Source organism: Balaenoptera ricei, chromosome 15 (genome assembly GCF_028023285.1).
Source record: "Balaenoptera ricei isolate mBalRic1 chromosome 15, mBalRic1.hap2, whole genome shotgun sequence".
Classification (NCBI taxonomy): Eukaryota; Metazoa; Chordata; class Mammalia; order Artiodactyla; family Balaenopteridae; genus Balaenoptera; species Balaenoptera ricei.
Window position 1 is genome coordinate 86,435,501 of NC_082653.1, and position 14,596 is coordinate 86,450,096.

At 57.2% G+C, this 14,596-nt stretch overlaps 1 protein-coding gene across 1 annotated transcript in view; it reads right to left on the minus strand.

Moving 5' to 3' along the window:
- The window catches only part of SDK1 (sidekick cell adhesion molecule 1), a 539,910-nt gene that overhangs the window by 24,606 nt on the left and 500,708 nt on the right, over positions 1-14,596 (minus strand). Inside the window, exons 37-38 of the mRNA XM_059896610.1 lie at positions 8,065-8,226; positions 7,435-7,560 (exon numbers count right to left, since the gene is read on the minus strand). Of these exons, the coding sequence (XP_059752593.1) occupies positions 7,435-7,560; positions 8,065-8,226 (288 nt within the window). The remainder of the gene's footprint in view (positions 1-7,434; positions 7,561-8,064; positions 8,227-14,596) is intronic.

Consider the following 14,596-nt stretch of genomic DNA (forward strand, 5'->3'; position numbering starts at 1 on the left):
CTTCCATCCATTCATCTTTGTGCCCCCATAGCCTTTCACAGGGCCTGGCACAGGCAAGCTTTCAGTAAATAATAACCACCACCATTTTATTTAGCACTTACTATGAGCAAGTCACTGTGCTAAGGGCTTTAAACATTGAATAAATTGTGCAATGTTTTCCCTCTAAAACGACAGATAATTTTATGCTGTGAAAGAGACTGAAGAAAAAGTACAGACTCTTGTAAACTGGATACTGCTTGAAACCATTGAAATTAAGGGACTTAAGAGTGTGAAAGGCACTCCCAGACCATCTGCAGCAGCCCTGAACACTGTTGCAGTGGGTTCTCTGGACGTCTTTTACACTAAGCTTTCTGTAATGCTTTCCCGCTACTGAAGGAAAAGAGTTACTTCCCCTTCCTCGACTGTCACCTAAAGTCCACATTTTACTTTAAGCGCTCTGTCATAGCTCCAGGAACTATTTGCATTTTTCATAAAAACATTTTAAAATATTGATACAGAATCTCAACACACGATTTACTTTACATTGAAAAACGCTGGGAGGGGAGGAGTCATACCACGAGAATTTCCTTCTGAAGGAAGTTCGCACTTTTATTCTGCTTAATTCCGCCTTTCCAAAATTAGCATACTCAGCATTTCAGGCTCCGCTTGTGATTCCCTGGGCTATTTATCCACTCTAATATTCACACTGCGATCACGGCGGGCAGAAAAGCCTGGCGGCTGCCGAAGCCTCCACTCTGTCTCTCCACTGTGGACTGTTCTCCTCGCTTGTATTATGTTGTTAAATATCTCAATAAATCAATGATGGAGAAAAGTATGTCTACAAATTAGGGGGGAAAATAACATTACAGAACTATTAAGCATAATGAGATTTGTGCAACTGATTTTCCACGCACCAGGATAATCCCCGGGCCTGGATTTACATTCTCAATCAATACTTGAGGGGAGTGCGGGCCCTTGTGCTTTTCTGGGGATGCATTGAACCGGCTGTCAGACTCCAGGCGAGGTCACCCCACCGGGTGCTCAGCAGACCCCAGCCTGCCTTCCCTCCCCACTGGGGGCGCTCCTACTCCTACATCACCCTCGCGTGGGGACCTCGTGATTGGCCCGAGGAGAGCGGTTGCTCGTGTTTCCCAAAGCCACATCCCTGGGTGGCCGATGCCAGAGGCCTGAAGACCAGCCCTGCGGGCGGTGCCAGGACTTCCACCTTCCTGGGAGTCACGTCGACCTTCAGGCCCGGGCCTCTTGATGTCTGTGGCGGGGTGTCCGTGGCATCTTGCTGGGCTTGGTTCCCCTTCTTGGACGCCCAGCGCCTTCCTGGCCTCTCCTTCCTGTGACACTGCTGGGAAGATGCCACCTCGAGGTATGAAGGTGGGGGAACCGTGGAGAAATAAACGTGGCAGAATGCTGCTCGATAGGCCGCACTCCGGTCACACACCTCCATCCCTGCCGGGCTCGGAAGGAAAGCTGCGTGAGGGTCCACACACGCTCGTGCGTCCCACTGGCTGGGTTTCCTTTAAAGATAGGAGCTCTCGGTCCTGGCTGCCCTATGGCAGCATTTGTTCACTAAAAAAGGAGAACGGCTAATACTGAATATCCTCGAGGAGAGCAAGTGCCTCCAATCCACACGGGTCGCTGCCCCGACCGCACTTGTTTCTGGCACTTGGCGCAAGGCAGCTTCTCTCCCGCGGGGCCAGCACCTCGCTGCCCAGGCACACCTGCTCCCAGCCGTGCCCTCGTAACCAGCGAGCAGGGACACCGCCCTCCCGAATCCCAGGGTCCGCGCTCCACTTACCCTGCCGACGCCCAGAAGCGTGTGTCTGTGGCAGGTTTCAAGGCAGAGGCCAAGAAAGATGTTTGACCTCGTGGACAGTCCAGCAGGGTCTCCACGCTGAGTGAAACTGTCACTCACGGCCCAAGGGTTCTGGTTCCACTAACTCACATAACCAGCGCCATGACGTCGGCTTGCAGCTCTGAGCCTGGCAGCTGCTTATGTCTTAAATGCTGCCACTTCTCTTGGTGTAACTGGGCTGGGTCGGAAATTGAACTGAAACAGGTGGGGCTTACACCCGAGGCTAAATACATCTGATGATAAAATAACTGTATGTTATCCGATCCTTGTTGAAGGCAGGACGCACAATGAGATGAACGTCGAAACGCAAAGGATGGCCTGGGACCAGGACCCAGCCCAGAGAGAAAGGGCTGCAGAGCCCGACAGGCTGTTGACTCGGGGTCGTGAAGGAGAGAAGCAGTGAACACAGGCCCGTGACAGAGTCAGAACTGCAGCCGCAGCCCTCGGGCAGAGGACGCTGACTTGGCAACTTCCGTGGATGTTAAACCTTCCGAAAAGCACGGATTTTTTTCCTTTGTTCAGTTGAAAAGTCCCGCAGGCAAAGATCGGAAGTGGACAGAATGAGCGGGGAGGGGCCTGGGGGGCCCCCAGGAGGACTGCAAGTGGGCAGGGAGGGGCCCACGGGGTCAGGGGCCCTGCTCCATCTCACCTGCTCTCCTCTCTGGGCTAAATACACTACTCGTGAAAAAAGCAACACGATGTCTGCCTTGCGTTGGGTACATCCTAAATATGTATTTCACGGCTGCTGTGGGGAGGAAAATATATTTATAGTTCCTTTAGTGCCATGCTGGTCTATTGTGTAAATATGTAAATTAGGTTCCCTGATCTATACAGTAAAATGCCTCGGGACAATTTGTGCAAATAAATCATCTGCATATGCCCACTGCATAGTTTCCACCGCCTTCCTGGGAGCTTAGCAACACCGACCGGGAGGAAACAAACCTTCGCCCAACCCGAGAAATGAACCTTCGGCAAGGCTGTCCTACGGCGTCTGGGGCCGCGTCCACACTCGCTGACCGCCCTTCTCCAGGAGTGGGGGGGGGGGGGGTGTCCCAGTCCGATGTGAATTTCACCAGCTGCTGTTCAGTTCGGTGTTCTCACGTTAGGGCATCAGCAGAATTTGCAGGGGTTCAAGCGAAGATGCACAAGGCTGCAGGGCCACCTGCCCGGGCTGCTGGAGCCCGCTGGCCACCCGCCCCGCGCCAGCCAAGCGGACGAGCTCCGTGCCTTCCAAGGGCAAGACGGAGGTGAGGCCTGGTGGGGAGATGGCAGGCAGCCTGGGGCCCCCAGGGCCACCCAACGAAGTGGCTCAGTCTTTCCAGACGCCCGCGGTGATGGGAACCTGGGTGGCCCCCTATTAAAAACTACCCCTCCCAGGGCCCCACACCACTACCAAGCTCCCTGCAGACACCACTGCCCTGCCCGGAGAGAGTGTCGCCAAAGAGCTTCGGGGCGAGAGTAAGATGATGCAGCATTTACTGTGCTGTGTAATGAGGCCTGTAATAGATGACAGCTGAGATCCAAGGCCCACGGTACCGGCACGGTGTTTAAATATTGACAATCCGTAAGTGCATTTCATCTGACTCCGAGCAGCCGCAGGCCTCCGTTAAGCGGGGAGGGCCGGGGGGAGAGGGCGTCTCTCTCAACTTTCAGTGGCTGGACGGTGAGTCCGGCAGCCTGCTCTGGTCCAGTCGAAATCGCTGGCAACCTGCTTTCCAATGTTGAGAAAGTGAAGCAGAATCTTCGGGGCTCACTGAAAATGACAGCGTCCTCCAGGTCAGTTTCCTGGCATGTCTTGGTCCCCGTGGGTCAGCTTCCTTCCACCTTCTGGTAGTGAGCCGGTGAGTCAGACCGCCGGCTGGCCGCCGAAGGCTCGCGTCCGGGTGAGGCCCTCGGGTGTGGGGCGACACCCCATCAGTGCTGCACCACCTTCCAGACGCCCTGGAGCTGCACTTGTCACCACCGAGCTCCCCGTTTCCTTCATCACAGCAGACGGATGAGTGAAGGCGGCACGAGGGGAGATTGACCAGCTCCCCAGGAAGCCTGAGAGCCCGCCCTCCGCACCCCGGGACGGCCCCGGGTGCTCACCACGGTTAAGATCCCAGGCCCACGCGCCTGCGTCTGGCTGGCGGGGAGGTCCGTTCCCCGCAGGCCCATCCTTGACGCGAAGGTGCTCGTTTCAGAGAGACGGTGCGCTCGACTGACCACGGTGAGCAGACCATCCGTGGAGATTTAAAAAAAAATTTAAGCTTTTTATTTTGAGATAATTGTAGATTCCCATGCAGCGGTGGGAAATAGCACAGGCATCCCATGTGTCCTTTATCCAGCATTCCAACCCCCCCGTTCCCCCGCAAGGGTGTCATGTTGGGAAACTACAGTACAGCGCAACAGGGAAACTGATGTTGACACAGTCCTGATGGGACCCTTTGCTGCAATGCTTGCACCTGGACACGTCTCTCCTCGAGAAACAAAAACCAAAGAAACTGTATGAGACTAAAAATAACTACATGCATGCCCAGTTGGGACAAATTCTGGACCCAAAAGATACAGAGACCCAAAAACCCAACTGCCACTTCTGAAGACACTGGAGCAAAAGCAGGGTACTGAGCATGCCCCCTGCACACAACACCACCTAAGAGGTGGGCAAAGCACCTAAGCCTCCCCTCTGGCCCGACTCCTGGACACACCCCTACCCTCACCCCGTATAAGGAACAAGCTCACTCCCCCCCCCGCCCCGCCCCCATCAGGGCGTGAGCAAGCAAGGGAAGCTGTTGTTTGTTCTCGCACCCCCTGCTGCAGCAGGGGCCCCAATAAAGCCTTGCCTGATTTTCCTGTCTGGCCTCTGATCAATTTCTATCGAGGAAGGAGGCCAAGAACCCTGGTCGGTAACACTGATCCAGAGCGTTTCCATCGCCCCAAGGGTGCCTCGTGTGGCCCTTTTATAGCCACATGTCCACTGGGATCTTTAACTCTTGTCGGGGAGACAAGCTTTCAGGTAGAAGCAAACGACTCGGCGGGAGTCTTGGGTGCGTGTCCTCTAGAGCGAGGCGTCCTAATCTTTTCTTGGTGCCGTGGACCCTCTGGCAACCTGCTGACTCTGAAGGACCCCATCTCAGAATGGTTTTCATGCATAAAATAAAACTGAAAAGGAAACCAGTTATATGGGTGATGCACCTAAATGCCTAGCAGTAACCGCAAGTTCACAGTCACGTCCGTCTCCTGGTTACGCGGAAGGTCTGGATCACGTGGGTTTTCTTTGCACCCTTGTTAAGCTACGCGGTCTTTGGAAGATGTGGTGGAGAGACGTGCATTGAGGTGACACCCTTAGCCCAGGGAACTCAGAAGTCTTCGCTTCCTCATGAACGCTTTCGATAAGAAGGTCCAGCAGGGTCTGCAGACGACCGTAATTTCAACGCCGTGATGAGTGTGAACGATCTTGGGAAATTTCTGCACAGCTGGCATGTGATGTGAACGTAGCTGTGATTTCTACTGCTGGCGGTTTCACAGGTACTGCAATTACTTACATGGTTTCTCACCTACGGTTATGGGTTGAACTGGGTCCCCTCATCATTCATACCTTCAAGGCCTAATCCTTAGTATCTCAGAATGCGACCTTATTTGGAAACAGGGTCTTTGCAGACGTAATTAGTTAAGATGAGGTCATGAGGGTGGGCCCTAAACGAGTATGACTGGGGTTCTTCTAAAAGGGGGAAGTTTGGACACAGACAGGAACACAGGGAGGAAGCCACGTGAAGAGGGAGGTAGGGGTCTGGCTGATGATTCTGCTACAAGCCAAGGACCCGCAAAGGTTGTTAGCGACACGCCAGAAGCCAGGGGAGAGGCCCGGACCAGATCCTCCCCGATGGCCCCCGGAGGGAACCAACCCTGCCGACACCTCGATCTGGGGTTCCAGCCTCCAGAACTGAGAGAGAACACGTTTCTATTATCTAAGCCACCCAGTGTTTGGTACTCGGTTATAGTAGCTGAGCAAACTAACACGTGTTTATAAGTGAAGGGAAAGCTAAATTTCAGTTAGAGGGCTAGTGAAGATAAAAACGTATTTCTTCCCGTTGAAGCTGATGGAGCCCCTTGGTGCGCCTGAGCAAGGCAACCTCTGCAATAAACGCTCTCCCTGCATTTGGGGAGCAAATGGCTTTGCCTCCTCAGGTCAGTGCAGCCTCCACTGCCTCAGTCTGGGCCCAGACCTCACAGGGCCTTTCAGCCACGGCACTTGTTGATCTCCGAAAGTGCCCCGGGTCAGATGTCACCAGCAGAGAGCTGGCTGGCTCTTCTGGGGGCCACTGCTTTCAGAGGTACGGGGGGAACACGTGACCACAGAGGCCTCTGGCGAGTCCAGCCCCGTCACGGATTTGGGACCCTCCATTTCCAGAAAAGGCCAAATGCCCTGCTTATCAGAAACTTCCGGGATGCCCCAGGCCCGGGGCTGAACGTGGGCATTCTTGAGCCAAAGAAGTATTCACATCGCCTTGACGTAGAAACTGTTTCGGTTTTATGTACTAGGTTTCTCCTTGGAAGTTTCTAGAAGGCACTTCTAACCAGTAATCTTTCAAAAGCCATTTGGTGGGAGGAGGGAGGCCTGTGACACAGTGGCGTCTGCAGCTCTGGGGACCTTCCCTCTTGGTCTAATAGCTTCTTTAAACACCACACTGACATGCTCACGGTGCCGCAGTCCAGCTGGCAGCGGGGCCTGGCGATTCGCTTTCCAAGTGTGTCCCTGGCACGTATTTTCACGCTCGGATGTTCACGCTGAGACGTACGGCCGTCTGAAGGTCGCGGTGAACGTGCCCGGGGCTCCTGCGAGGATGATACCCCCCCAGCTCCAGCTGTAACATCCGACTCAAACCATCGTTCACTTTCCAGTGATGTCCGCCCTTAGGTATTACTTGAACAGAGAGAAGGCGGAAGCCCTCTTAGGGCAGATGGGGTCGGGGCGGATCTCAACCCGCTCTCAGCGGATGGCGTGTGGGTTTCACTGCTAACAGGAAGGTTCATAATGATCCGAAATGAGCAGGTCGCCCTCCACCGAGATCTTGAGCGGAGCCTCTGAAAACACGCGTGGGTCTCACCGGTGAGCTGAGGACGTCCTTAAGGGGCCCTAAGTTCTCACGCACGTGTATCCGAGTGACACTCATCCTCCCCCTAAGCCTGGGTAACGTGGCCAGAACGCCATGGGTCTGACGCCCGTGAGGCCGCTAGCGCAGCCGTGGTTATGAAAACGGGGGGATGGGGGCTTCCCCGGTGCTCCAGTGGGTAGGGCTCCGCGCTCCCAATGGGGTTCCATCCTTGCTCAGGGAACTAGCTCCCGCAGGCCGCAACTAAGAGTCCGCAGGCCGCAACAAAGATCTCGCGTGCCGCATCTGAGACCCAGCGCGGCCAAAATAAATAAATATTAAAAGAAAAACAACAACGGGGGGTGGGGGAGTGGGAGGGAGCCTCTCATTTCAAGTCAATGCCCTCCGTCTCCACGTCATCAGGGAAATGCTGGGCCGGGGAGGCCCCAAGCTCTGACATGTCCCCTCTTTTACAGATGCAGAGACACTGTCTCGGGGTTTCGCCCGCCCTACCTGAGGGCCTGGCCTCGATGACGTAGCCCGTGGTGGGCGTCCTGCCCGCGCGGCCCTCCGTCCACTGCAGTGTGAGCTCAGAGGCGGATCTGGTGACCGAGACGTCTCGAGGGGAGCCCGGGGAACCTGTGGACAGAGGAGAAAAGAGCGGGTGGGCTTTGGCCCGGGACTCCTGGGCCCACAGAGGGGCCACCTCTGCTGCTAGGTCTCCAGGTGGGGTCAGTCCCTCATCTTGAAAGTCGGAGTGGGGCTGACACTGGCCTCACAGGGTCTGTCAGAGCATCAAGAGAGCTGAGGCGTGGAGGTGCCCGCTCGATCCACTGCCCTCTCCTCCGAAAGCCCTTAAACAGAGGCCAAGGGCATTCGTGCAGTGGGAACCGCGTGGCTCCTCTTCATGACAGGAAAACTTTAAATTTTTCTCATGTATCTTATTTCAAAAATTGAATGCACTTCTTTTCTCTTACTTTTTTTCCAGAAAACAAACACAAACTGGACACGCTTAACACCTAAGCACTTGCTCGCCCGTACTGAATGCGTCCACGTGCAGACGTTCAGTTAACACACACCTTGGAAGGCGGGGCCAAAAGAGTCCTGAGACCCCTGACCGGACAAAGGAGGCCTGATACTCACCCTCGGCCGGGCCGGCCGTGATGCTGGCCCGCAGCTCGGGCCCGTAGGCGATGGTCCGCGCTTGCACTCGGAAGAAGTAGGTCACCCCCTTGGTGAGGTCGCGCACCTTCAGCCAGCGTTGCCAGTTCCCCTTCACGTCCACCGTCACCACCTTGCTCACCCCTAGAGCCACCGGGAAGGGCGAGAGGGGCCCTGAGCACCGAGGGGGCCGCGAGGTTTGCTGAGGAAGCATTTCTCACCACTGGGACGTTAAGTGGTGGTAATGGCCGGTTTCCAACACAGATAAGTGCAATTAGAGTCTAAGCTTGATAAGCGGGTGCCGACACAGGGAAGAGCCCCCCTCACAGCACGCGGGAGGCGGTCCCGGTTCACTGGCCACGTCGGGGTGAGAGAACCCCGGCGACCGGCACCAAGGGGGGGGCAGGCCCCCGATGTCTGGAGGGTCCCTCCCCACTTGGCTCGGAGCTGCACAAAGCCCTGTGTCACGTCGGAGGCGACCTCGGGCTTCCCAACTTAGTCGGGGGGGAGAACATGGAGGAGGAGACAGAGCAAGGCTCTGCGTGGGCTGAAGGCGGCCCCCCCGCGGGGACCACCCTGCGGCCTAAAGGCTTTGGCGACGCATGACAACTTCATCCACAGACCCTGAAACATGGCGAGCCTGTCACCAGAGAGCGGTGGTGACACAGCTCCACAGACCTGTGCCAGCACAGAGACGCTTCCCGCACAAACACAGACACCGAGCACATGTGATGCTGGGTGTACTAGGTTTAATTAGAAAATAGAGGTGGGACACTTTGGCAGGGGGATACAGACTGAAAATTACACAAACGCAGCATTTTCCAGAAGGGAGAATAGGGTTCTCTGGTAAAACAAGTCTGAAAATGAAGCATTCAAACAAAAAAAGCTACATAAGCTCTAGACTGCGGGACTTCTCAGAGCCTTCAACACACCGGTGTCTGTCGGGCACCTCTTGGAGGAGGATGTCAGGCTGGGGCAATTCCAGGACTTGTTAGTCAGCAGAGGTCGTGTGGAAGAGCCACGCCGGGTGCCTGCTGTCCTGGGTCCAGCGTCCGCGCCACCGTGTCCCACACACAGAGAACGGCCGTCCTTCCTAAGACCAAGGGGCCACCTGCCCTCGCTGCGACCGGCCGGTGTTATCGGCACCTTGAACCCTAGGGTGGCCTTGACCTCAGAAGAGACCAACAACGTGCGTCCTCGCTACAAAGTGGGTCCAGCTTTCAAAGTCATCAAAGCAAATTCCTCAGATCCTACAGGTCTCCAGAACCCCTTCTAGTTGGTTTACTGTCTTCATATTGAGCCTTTTATAAAACATTTGTTCAGCTCAATGATTCTCTTCCAAGTTATTTTGGAGCAACTTGGGCTGCTCTTGCGTGATTGGAGCTTTTCGGTAGAGAAGCAGGGCCATTTCTGCACAGAGAGGCCGCCCCTCAGCTGCTTCGCTCCAGAACGGGGTTTCAGGGATGACAATCTGCACACGTGGTTGACTGTCAGCAGTGAACACACGGGATCCTGCCAGATATAAAGTTTTTCTGGAGAGCAGCCCCGTTTTTGTTAAAAAAATGCCCTCCTTCTCCTCGGAGCAAAACCAACCCCGTGCACAGATTTTTTTTAATTTTAATTTTTATTTTTTTTATTTTTATTTTTTTTTTATTATTTTTTATTTATTTATTTATTTATTTATGGCTGTGTTGGGTCTTCGTTTCTGTGCGAGGGCTTTCTCTAGTTGTGGCAAGCGGGGACCACTCTTCATCGCGGTGCGCGGGGCTCTCACTATCGCAGGCTCTCCTGTTGCAGAGCACAGGCTCCAGACGCGCTGGCTCAGTAATTGTGGCTCACGGGCCTAGTTGCTCCGCGGCATGTGGGATCTTCCCAGACCAGGGCTCGAACCCGTGTCGCCTGCATTGGCAGGCAGATTCTCAACCACTGCGCCACCAGGGAAGCCCCCGTGCACAGATTTTGTGAATTCTGTCCCACCAGGAGGAAGAGCTAGTCTGCTCCCCTCCCTCCACCCCATCCCAAGCACGTCAGCATCTTATTTATTTAGTCAATTTTAAAACCATGCCCTGCACTCCAAACCTCGGGGTGCAATCGCCTGAAATACTTCCATTTCAAACATGTAAGAAAACATAAAAATAGCTCTTCTACGGAATCAGATTCCCAAGAACACGAATCAGTGTTCCGAGGGTCTGGGGGCTCCCCACGCAGCCAGGCCTACTTTCCTGGTTGGGGGACCCGGCGTCCAGAGCACTGCAGTACCACATCGACGCCCCTGTTCCCGGGGCCTGGGCTGCAGGCTGCCTGACCGGGGTCTGCAGGTGTCCCTCCAGACGCTGCCCGGGCCTGGGGGAGGGGGCACGAAGAAGGGTCACCGCAGGGTGAGGTCACTGCCTTACAACTGCTTTTTTACTGTCTTTACCACAAACTTGTGTATGTGTACATCAACAAAAATATCATATCTTCGGTGATCTTCACAAGGGAACCGGCGTTACCACAGAGAGTTCATATAAAATAAAGATGCTTGAGGTTCTCCGTACGTTTGCAGCCATATCTCTGGGAGATGCACGGGTCCTCAGAGGCATACGAGAGTACTGAAATGGTTCGGAGTCCCGCTTACTACTTTCATGGTTCCCTGCGTAACTCCCAGATCCAACAGCGAAGGGGGTGAGGGCCAGGCTTCTCCAGGAGACGCCCTCCAGGAGGCCTGCACACGCATCACATCAGCCAGCCGCCCTAAGGGGAGGAGACACAGGATCGGGGACCTGGGGGCCGCTGGGGAGGGACGGGCCCAGCTGTGGGGACGTAGGGCAGCCAGGGCTGGACCAGGGCCCGAGGAGCCGGTCTGCCTGCCCTCAGCGGGTCCGGGAAGCTGTGTGGTGCTTTCACAGCCGCGGCCTGGTGTTCAGCCTCTCTGTTCTCACCCACAACTCTGTCCACGGTGTCGGGCCTGCTCCGCTAGGCCACGGCGCGGTCTTAGGTAGAATGCCCCAAACAGCCCTGGCAGAGAGGCGCCTAGGGCGAGTGCCGCTGCTCCAGGATCGGCCGAGGGCGGGTTCCCTCTGAAACTCGCGGGGTCGGCCAGCGGGACGGGGAGTGCGGACGCCCCGGGATTTGGAGCCTGTCCCAGGCCTGTTACTTCTTCCCTGTGTGATGCCGGGCGACGCACTTGACCTCTGCAGGCCTCCGTTTCCCGTCGGTCCTGAGTGGGCAGTGCCCACCTCACAGCAGTGTCAGGAGGGCCGGATCCCAGACCCTGCAGTGACTGTTGGAAAGCACATTAAACTCCGGGCGCTGCAATCCACCTGGGTCCGCGGCTGCACGTCTCCCACTCCGGGTGGCCACGCTGCCCCAGCACCCAGGGGCTCGTGGCGGCCACCGTGGAGCTCAGCCCGCGATCCTGCTGGGCAGGCCTTGGGAGGCGGCTGGCGTGGCCGATCGCGGCCGGGCTCCTGCGTGCAGCTGTGGCTGGTCCTCACGTGCCCGGCAGGTGGCCGGATGTCCACCAAGGCAAGAGGACGGAGGGGTCACGTCCCTGTCATCGCCCCGAGGGCCGGCTCAGGCGTGTCCACGAGGCGGCAGGGCTGCCGGAGCAGCGAGAGGACAGGGTGCCTCCCGCGTGCAAATGCTTTCCACGCCTCTGCCCGCCCCACGGCGGTTTCTGCTCCCGTGGCCACTGCGAGTCACGTGGCCAAGTCCGGAGGGACGCAATGGGGCTCGATCTGGGGCCTTCCTGTGCTCGACCCGTGACACCCACCACCAGGGGCACCGCCACCGGCAGCCACTGCCCATGCCCTGCGTGACGGCCTCCTTACGGCCCCACTTTGGCCGGGCCGTGCTCCTCTCTGGCCTGTGAGGCTGCAGCCGTGGCCGCTGCAAGGGCTCAGGACTAGTGTACATCTGGCTAAGTCAGGGGTTCTGGCAGAGGCCGTGGTCCAGGCGGGCTCGTGGTGGGATCCTGGGACGTGATGCCGGGTTGGCGGTGAGTGGGGCCCTTCGGGAAGGTGACAGGGTTACCAGGGCGGCACCAGGGCAGTGGGTCAGTGAGCTCTGCTCCTGGGGAAGGGGTGTTTGCTGGTTGCCAGGGGGGCCGGGGGAGGCTCGAGGCCTGTGGCCAGCCTCACCCCAGCGGGAGCAGGGCCGGAGCTGTCGGGGGGGCGGGGTGGTCTGCGGTTGGGAGCCTGGCTTAGTGCAGGCCTGGTGCTGGAGGCAGCCCTGCGACGCCTCAGGCAGGACTGGACGCTTCCTGTCGCCGTCACTGTCACGTGGGGTAGCCCCAGTCCTGGACCGGCCACCTGACAGGCAAGCAGGCGTCAGTGGGTCAGAACCTGGCATCTGGGCAGTTTGCTGCTGAGGGCGCAGGAGCCGGGGCGGCGGCTGGGTGAGCGCAGGGCTGAGCCCCCGTCCCTGCTCCGACGGCACGGCTGGCACGCTGGCCGGAGACCCAGGCTGAGAGCAGCGGCCCTCCCCACAGACAAGGGGCGCTGCTGCGGACGGCGGGCGTCTCAGTGCTTGTGAAACGAGGCGAAGACGGCTGTGACCGAAGTGACTCCACCTGCTGTCACCCCAGGGAACGGCAAGCCCCACCCGCGGCCGCGAAGCAAAATGCTTTCCTGACTGCCCCTCGGGCTCCGCTCACCATCACGTCCACGTTCGGAGACACAAGTGCTCCAGACGTTCCCCGTCATGTGACAGATAAGACCTCGGCTCTTGAACCCGCCCACCTGGGTTCGAATCCCTCCTCTCCCCCCAGCCCCCCACCGTAGGCCGCGGACGTCTTAAGGGCCCGAAGCCCGACTGCTTTGTCTGTAGCCTGAGGATAGATGTGGCCCGCCCCGCAGGGCTGTGGTGAGGCCGAGGGGAGAACACACGAGAGCGGTGGGTGCGGCCTGGTGCGTAGTCAGTGCCGGAGGGACAGCCCCTGCTGGTCGGCGTGCTCGGTGGGGTCGCGTTGACGGGCGCACAGGGAGAACCCTGTGAGCTGCTCGTGGTGACCCTGAGTGTCCAAACAACGTGGAACAAACAAGCAAGCTCAAGCCCGAGGACACGGGGAAACCGGAGCTGCTGCGCCCCCCGGCGATGAGGCGGGGTGGGGGGGGCGGGGAGCAGGCGTGGGGAAGCCTTGCGGCAACCCGGCAGCGATTCGAACGCCTGACCGTGCGGAGGAGGGTAACGGGGGGCACAGCCAGGCCCCGCGGCGGAATCCGGCCGGGCGATGGCCTTGCCTGGAGGCCAAGGAGACAGGTGTGGGCCGTGGGGTTTCTGGAAAGACTGTGCAAACCTACCCACACAGATGCTCTGCTCAGCGGTCAGTCGCTTACTTGCGGAAGCGTGGGAAGCCTCACTCACGGTCTGGGGTGAGGAAGGAGGCGGAGGCCTGTCAGGCACCATTCTTGGCAACCCCTTCTCGTCTGAACGACACTAGTGGGTTAGTACCCTTGAAAAGGTGTTTGGGACCTGGGCTCGTGGAATCTGTGTGCGTGCGTGTGTGTGCATGCGTGTGCAGGGAACGCTGGTGAGCAAAATGAGAGTCTCCAGTAATTCTCGGCCCTCGCTCCCTACTGAACGAGCAAGAACGTGGCCCGTCTCCTTCTGGACCTCGACCCAAGCCACGCCCAGGCCGCCTGCCCCAGACAGGTGCTGGGTCCTGAAAGGATACAGCAGAGCACGCTAAATCAGTGCTGGTCCCCAGCCTCTTGGCTGTTTTACAAACCGTATCCACACGTCGCCTCTACTGTTATTTACCTAAGTTCACTGCGAGACAGGAAGGACCCTCTGTCATCTCTACTGTTACTTACTTAAGTTCATCGATTTTCTGAGACGCACATTTTCCCCCTCGCATTTCTACATCTCTGATCTGGGATGCAGCTCGGAACTGATGCTTCAAGAGGACCGGGCCGTGGTTTAGTGGAAGCATTTTTTTCTTTCTCAGCACTTCATAAAATAACAATGAATCTCACAGGCCATGGCAGTGTAGATTCGATGAAATAAAATCTAGGGCTTAACTTTTCTTCTTCAAATCAACTCCCTGTTTTACTTGAATGTGCTTGTCTTAAAAGGAAACTTTTATCACGGCTTTAAATGGAGAGCCAATATCATTTGATGTGTTGGTGATATCTTTTCCTCCCAGACATTAAATAATCTATAATTTCTACAGTCTGTCTGTGTCTATGACCAGGGCCTCACCTCCCTCCTCTGCACCACAGTGCCAGGCACACGGTGGGGACAGAAAGAAATGCCCACTCGGCCCTCAGTGTGCGCTCCGGGAGTGGGGCAGCGGGCAGAGACGAGGGGATAAGAAATCAAATCAGCACAGAGCTGGCGGCACCAGCTACAGCAGGGGCGCAGGGACAGAGCCATGCCGTCACGGCCCAGCTCCTTCCCGCCTGCCCTGTCCACCCCTGCCCCTGTCCTCTCCTCTCCCGTCCATCATCCCTGCCCGGAGCCCCCTGCCAGCCCCCCTGGTGGCGCTGGGGTTTATTCAGCCGGGGATCCCGGTCTCCTGTAACTCAGACCC